General features: G+C 33.8%; 1 protein-coding gene across 5 annotated transcripts; it reads left to right on the top strand.

Annotated features, from left to right (window-relative positions):
- LOC107609185 (probable receptor-like protein kinase At2g42960) lies at positions 2,344-6,453 on the top strand. 5 transcript variants are annotated; one of them, XM_016311050.2, is made up of 9 exons: positions 2,363-2,477; positions 3,087-3,120; positions 3,681-4,419; positions 4,532-4,636; positions 4,733-4,852; positions 4,936-5,106; positions 5,196-5,325; positions 5,407-5,616; positions 5,843-6,395. In XM_016311050.2, exons 3-9 carry the CDS (start codon positions 3,752-3,754, stop codon positions 5,975-5,977), a joined length of 1,539 nt encoding a protein of 512 aa, XP_016166536.1. In that variant the 5' UTR covers positions 2,363-2,477; positions 3,087-3,120; positions 3,681-3,751; the 3' UTR covers positions 5,978-6,395. The 5 variants fall into 5 exon arrangements, 4 of the variants coding, with proteins under 4 accessions (XP_016166538.1, XP_016166536.1, XP_020962698.1 ...); XM_021107039.1 differs by lacking the exon at positions 2,363-2,477 and having other exon boundaries at positions 2,593-3,120; positions 5,843-5,992; positions 6,168-6,453; XR_001613100.2 differs by lacking the exon at positions 2,363-2,477 and having other exon boundaries at positions 2,594-3,120; positions 5,843-6,060; positions 6,168-6,453.

Here is a 7,121-nt window from a genome sequence, read left to right as displayed (position 1 = left end):
ATTACATATTTAAAAAGTTATCTTTAAAAATAATTTTGATGAACTACTTATAAAAAATAAAAAAGTTTCAACTTTTCCCCTTTATAAAAATTAATTATATTTTCCCATTTACTTTGATTATTATTTGTCCTTTTTTTTTCTCATTTAGTGGGTTGATAATATTATTTTAGTTTTCTTCCCAATAATAAGTATAGTTTTTCTCTCCCAAGATTTGCAATTGTTGGGTATATCTAATTTTTTTCCCTCAAGAAAATATGGTAAAAAAGTTACCGTACGATTCAACAAATCAAACACTACTGAATATTTTGTAAAAACATAAAAAAAATGTTGAAAAAGTAATATGTTTTAATTAATATACCTTTTAAACTTCATGTAAAGCTTGTTATATCTCTCTTTTACATGGCTATACGGGTGTTGATGGCCCCATTCGGTTTGAAGATTTGGTCCGGTCCAAATTTTTTAGGAGTTAATTTGGTGTAATTTTATTAGGTTTAGAGTTGGATAATGATCTTAAAAATAGATCGATTATTATTTCGGATTGGGTCCGAACCATAGCTCGGGTCACCTAAATTCGACCCAGTGATCTGGTTATCATACACAATTAATTTTTGTGTTATTAGTGATAGATGATAACTATTCTTATGTGGAATTTAAATATTGTAAACCTTAATATTTGGTGTTATTAGACAATATTAATATTGATTGTGCTTATTTTTTAATTTTAGAAAATGGTTGGTTCTTGTTATATTTTTCTAAGTGAATTTTACGATGTCAAATAATGATTAGAGTCTTGAAAATTTAGATATTTTCACTTGCTAGCTTACAAGAAGGTAATGTTAACAGCCCGATTTTCACCCGGTTTTTATCCGGTATAATCGTAGCCCGAAAGTGTGTAGGTTTCATCGGGTTTGGGACCGAGTTCGAATCTAACAAATAGACCCGGTATATATTTTGGGTTGGGTCTAGATCACATCAAATCCGATTTTACCCGACCCATAAACACCCTTGTATCAAACTTACATTCTAAATTAAAGTTTTCAAAAAATTTAATATTGTAATCCTAATTTAAAAGAACAATGTTACATGATCAGTAAATATTATTATTTTTTGCCAATAATAATTTATACCCATATTTATAGAAATTTTACATACAAGAAGCATATAGTTTACACCTGTATTTACTAGAATTTTATATACATGAATCAATACAATTTACACTCATATTTTTTAGAATTTGTATACAAAAATTAATAAAATTTACTTGTTAAAGATAATTTAGTGTTTGTGGCTTTGTACTGATCAAATGATGATAAAAAATACTAAAAATTATTGATCTCTAAGAATTTCTCAATTTAAAAATTGTGATTTATGAAGATATTTGTAAATTTAAAAATGTGAAAAAAATAAAATTTACACTATAATCACTCTAAAACAATTTTTAGAAACATTTGAATCCAATATATTAATCTTAAGAAAATTGACACTAATAACAAGTAAAAGGAATACATATATTCTTTCAATTAAATTAGATACCCAATTGTAAACTTATTTTAGCGGAAGCATTAATTAGAATCTTAAAAGTTATGATTTTCATACCTGAATTGGTTGCCATAATAAGTCCTGACGGTAGAGTTGAATTTTAAGATTGATTTTGTTGAGTTTTGGTTACAGTAGAGTTGATCTCCAACACTGGTTTTTCTCCTCTTCCTTTCCTTAAGACGTTCATCAGGATGGCAGTTTCACGCTCTTTTCAGTAAGTGAAAACTGTAAAACGTCGTGTGTGTTGAGGCAGAGAGAGGACCATTTTTATATGTGTTATAATCTTTAATCTACTGCGTCCATCAAACATTAGCATTAACGGATGAAATTAAGCCATTAATGATTTATAAATAATTACAATTAGGTCACAATAGAAGTTTAAATTACAATAAACTTTCAACACCAATTTTCCATGATTTATGTTTAGAATTTCAAAAAATAAAAAGTAGAAATATACATTTTCCAATTTGAATAAATGCAATTTGTCTTTTCATTTTTAACACCAAATGTTCCAAATTAGGTGCTCCACATAGCCTGCTATAAAGCTGCAGTGCTACCATCATACAGAATTAGAATTTCACAAAAAAAAAAGAAAAAATATTTTCCCTTTAGAATATGGTGTCTCAGTCCTGCATAAAATAAAATTAAAAACTCCAATTTTGTTTTTTTTTTCTTTTAATGTAAAACAAAACACCCCAATTGAAATTTTGGCATGTATAAAATTGAAAAAAAAAAAAGAAGAAAAAATTGACATAAAAAAAAATAGGTAGCAGTTTAGCACTTACCAGTTAGCAAAGGATGATGGCATGATGTAATGTTTCTAAGATTTTGGTGTATTTAAGATTTTTACATGTTTTCGCTTAGTACTAAGTAGACAACACATGTATTGAAGCTCTAGATTTGATGAGAGACTTTGCATTCTCCTTTCTTTGATTCAGGTTGACCTCTCTCTCTCTCTCTCTCTCTCTCTCTCTCTCACTTTACTTTTGATGTTGTGTTGTTGCTCATATTCATCATTCATTACAATATATTTTGTTTTTCTTAGACCAAAACCATAGAAACCGCTCCTGTTCATTTTTTTTCTTTTATTTTTCATATATTCTTGCTTTTCCTTTACTACTCTCTCTCTCTCTCTCTCTCTCTCTCTCTCTCTTTTCTGTGGTTTCCTCCACTGCAAACCAAGCTTCCTTTCCAGCTAGTTAAGGTCCTATAAGCCCTTCCTTGCACCTCAACCACAACAACAACACCCCACCAACCATTTTGCCACCTTTTTCCTTTTTTCTTCTCTATAATCTTCCAATTCTAACCCTCCTTCCAAATCTTCACCATCAAAATTAGATTTTTGTCTGGCATTCCTCTCCAATTTGTGTTTTTTTCATTAACTTCTCTTACCCTTTGAGTTCTTTTGGTTTTCTATTAGGACCACTTGTATGTACCACTGCATCTTCTTTTTGCAGCATCTGGAATTTGTTGTAGTAGGGTTTATTATTGTGCTTCTCTCTCTGTGGATCATTGAGGCTAAGCCTCTTTGTTTTTGCTTCCTTCAGTGGGGTTCTCAAGGTAGGAAGATATAGGAGGCTGGTAAATGCTTTTGTTCTTCTGAGCCACCTTTGTTTTACTATACATAAATTTAATGGATAATTCACATTCTTCTTTATCTTTTGTTTACTTGGATCATAAGTGATGCTTTGCTAGTTCTCTTTTCTTTTCAATTGGAATTTGTTTATGGGAATGATGATCAATATAGGTGCTTTTACTTTTCCATTAAATTGTGAATTTTACAGTGTGTGCCTTTTTTATTGTTCAATGCTTTGAGTGTTGTTTTAGGTTTTGGCCTAAATGAATCCCATACACTTTTCCTTCAATGAATTGGATTGTTTTTGCTGTGTGCCTTAGTAATCCTTGATAATCTAAGATCTTGAAAGTTATCTTATTGAAAATTTGGAGTCTAGCATTATCTTTATATCATGATAAAGCTTCAATGAGTGATTAGTTGACATGTTGATTTTGGGAATTTTTTGTGTGAGATTGTTGCAATTGCAAGAGCTGATATGTTGGCTGCAAATTAGAATGTTCAGCTTTTTCATTTGTGTTTAGAAGCATTGTGTAAAGGGAATACTTAACTAGGTTCTTACATTCAGGTGGGAATGCCTTAATTCTACCAGCTGGAGGAGCTTGGAGGGAGAAATTGATCACTTTGTAGCTACCAACTATGTCATCGAATAGTTCTTTGAATGTCGAATTGTCGAAGAAGACATCTTTTTTCGGTTTGAAACGATGGGTTTTGATTGGGATCGGAGTCAGTGCCTTTATAGTGCTGATTCTTGGTGTATTGTCTATATGGGTGATGTTTCGGAGAAAGTCTAGGAGATCTGTTGACAAGTACTCTCAATCCAAGATACCGAATGTGTCGAAAGATATCAGGGTTGATAAGGTTGGGGTGCAGAGTTCTTATGTGGAGCCGGAAAATGTGTCTGTTTCAGTTCATGACAAGGCAAATGATAAGAGTTCAGAGAAGATAACAGTTCATTTGGCCATGAGCAAATCCAGTGATCATGATAATATTAGTCAGTGCAGTTCAAGCTATCACCACGAGAGAGGATTTAGTTCGATGTCCGGGGAAGAAGGAAGTTCCGGGAATGGTAAGAAGCAATCTATGTTGTCATATGGAGGAGGGATGGTGACTGCCTCTCCTTTAGTTGGGTTGCCGGAATTTTCTCATCTCGGGTGGGGCCACTGGTTTACACTCAGAGATCTTCAACTAGCAACCAATCGTTTCTCGCAAGAGAATGTTATCGGTGAGGGTGGCTATGGGGTTGTTTATAGGGGCAGATTGATCAATGGAAGCGAGGTGGCAGTAAAGAAGCTTCTTAACAATTTGTAAGGATACTTCTAGTTTATAGTGTAGTTGATTTGCTTCCTTCCAACCTTTCTTGATTCTTTCGATCTAGTTATCAAAGCTTGGTGGTTGTTCTTTTGTGACTGAAAATAGGGGACAAGCAGAGAAAGAATTCAGGGTTGAAGTCGAGGCGATAGGCCATGTTAGACATAAACATCTCGTGCGCCTGCTTGGATATTGCGTAGAGGGTGTTAACAGGTACTTATTTTTAGCCAAGCAATTCATTTTAAGTACATAGCAATAGCATTTTAGCTTAATTGTGTTTCTTTCTCTGTCGTGACGATCGATATTCAGGCTGCTAGTGTATGAATATGTGAATAATGGTAACTTAGAGCAATGGCTGCATGGCTCCATGGAACAGGGGACACTAACTTGGGAGGCACGCATCAAAGTTGTGCTCGGCACAGCCAAAGCGTAAGTTTAACACATACCTACTTTTATCTTAAATTTAGAATACTACAGTTGAGTTTTAACATGAGACAATTGATTCTTGGCAGGCTTGCTTACTTACATGAAGCAATTGAACCGAAAGTTGTTCACCGGGATATAAAGTCTAGCAATATATTGATCGATGACGAGTTCAACGCAAAGGTTTCTGATTTCGGTCTGGCCAAACTATTGGATTCAGGAGAAAGTCACATAACAACTAGAGTTATGGGAACATTTGGGTATGCAGTACATTTCGTCACGCCTTTCCTTTTGTGTTATTTAAAGGATTTGAACACTTTTGAACACTTACTCCTATTGTGTATTACAGTTATGTGGCACCAGAATATGCTAATAGTGGCCTCTTAAATGAGAAGAGCGACATTTACAGCTTCGGTGTCCTCCTGCTGGAAGCAGTTACCGGAAGGGACCCTGTAGACTATGCTCGGCCGCCTAATGAGGTATCTAATCCATTTCTCTATTCTTTCAAGTTATTGTTACTCTTCATGTAGCTGATGGACTTAAATCTATTGTCATGACAGGTTAATCTGGTTGAATGGCTCAAGATGATGGTGGGAACAAGGAGGGCCGAGGAAGTAGTTGACTCGAGACTTGAGGTTAAACCAACAACACGCGCTTTGAAGCGTGCCCTTCTTGTTGCGCTGAGGTGCGTCGATCCTGATGCGGATAAAAGGCCTAAAATGAGTCAAGTTGTAAGGATGCTTGAAGCCGATGAATATCCATTTCGAGAGGTTTGCATTCTATAACTTGTCTTCTAAGTTAAGTTTTGTTTTAGGATTCCTTGCTCTTGAATCTCTTACAACATTTTCTCAAAATCTTTATCCTATATGCATTCTTACCAAAGTTTATCTATTGAGTTGATCATAGATCCTTAGTCTTCTTGACTCGATGCTTGTCGAAAGACTCGAAAACACTAGACTTAAACTACACAACTGATTGATATAATCGTCCTTCCAGGATCGAAGGAATAGAAAGAGCCGCACTGCCAGCATGGAAATCGAGTCTGTTAGTTGCGGTCCATCCAATGGCGAAAAGGCAGGGAATTCCGAAGGCATTGTGCCGGCGAGAATGGAGGGACAGGGACAGGATTGAGAACCACACGACAAGGTACAATTCCGGTTGTACTCGCTCCGGTAACAAGAAACATTCCATATATATGTCCAAGCTAATGCCCTGTAAGAAAATTTTGCCTGCATCTAAGAAGAGAATCTGATCATATATTCCATTCTGATAATGAAGCATTTTTTTCTTTTCACTTTTTCATTCAATGTGGCCATTGAAGACTAGTATGATACACATAACACACCAACCATGTCTGAGAAGAGGAGGGTAGAATGAGAATCAGTGATGCCAATGATAGTGTCAATGTTGTACAGAGATGTCTTCTGAGTTCTAAGCCTATCTTTCATTTACATGATTGTTAATTTTTTGGACTCTATCAACTCTCCATGAGAGTGGAGAAAGTTAGAAACTAATATTTATTTGGCTTCATTTTCTTCCCACAATTATATATGTTTGCTTGTTAAAGTATTTAGTTAAGTTATAGGAAAATGTTACCTTAATATCCATCTGATTTTGTTAAGTATCTGATTAACACTTACTTTGAAATGTTAAAATAATATTGATAATAATGCCATTCAAATTCCAAGTTGCCACAATGATTTAACAGGAAATGGGTATTGTAAGGTGTAGACAAAAATCTCTTTTTTCTGACAAAAAAAATTCCCATTTCAAGATGCCAATATGGTTGGCTTAGCTAGTTATGCTCATTTTTTTATTCCTTTCCAAATAATAATTATTCCATTCCATTAATATCAATGGTAACTTGAATACTACAATTGTTAAATTCCCTTATTAGTAGTAGTAGATCTGTAAGTCTTGTGTGACAGAAAATAAATTGTGACAATTTTGTTAGTCCTATTAACTATTAAGATAGAATTAGAATTTGGCAGGGAAACTTCTTAGCACTAAAGTTCTTATATTTGTTATTTATTTCAAAAAAAATATAATCTTTTTTTTTAATTGATCAAAATGAAAAAAAAAAAAAACATGTGTATAGTATTACTAGGTAGTGTCTTGAACTTGAAGTAGCATTTATTGGGCATGCAGTCAAACAAAATGAATTCAAAGGCTTCCAACAAAATAATGTTTTTTTTTTTTTTCTTTTTCTGACAAAAGCAGTGTTGTATGTATGAATGTATGTATGTACATAGATGATTATATTCATTCAGAGGGT

Source organism: Arachis ipaensis, chromosome B07 (assembly GCF_000816755.2).
Source record: "Arachis ipaensis cultivar K30076 chromosome B07, Araip1.1, whole genome shotgun sequence".
NCBI lineage: Eukaryota > Viridiplantae > Streptophyta > Magnoliopsida > Fabales > Fabaceae > Arachis > Arachis ipaensis.
This window is presented reverse-complemented; position numbering and strand designations above follow the sequence as displayed.

What these genes read in the sequence shown, in the direction of transcription:
- LOC107609185 (XM_021107039.1), top strand. Translation starts at nt 3,752, where the DNA reads ATGTCATCGAATAGTTCTTTGAATGTCGAATTGTCGAAGAAGACATCT. An exon ending in GTGCTCGGCACAGCCAAAGC is followed by an intron (nt 4,853 to 4,935) that starts GTAAGTTTAACA and finishes GATTCTTGGCAG; the next exon opens with GCTTGCTTACTTACATGAAG. An exon ending in ATGCTCGGCCGCCTAATGAG is followed by an intron (nt 5,326 to 5,406) that starts GTATCTAATCCA and finishes TTGTCATGACAG; the next exon opens with GTTAATCTGGTTGAATGGCT.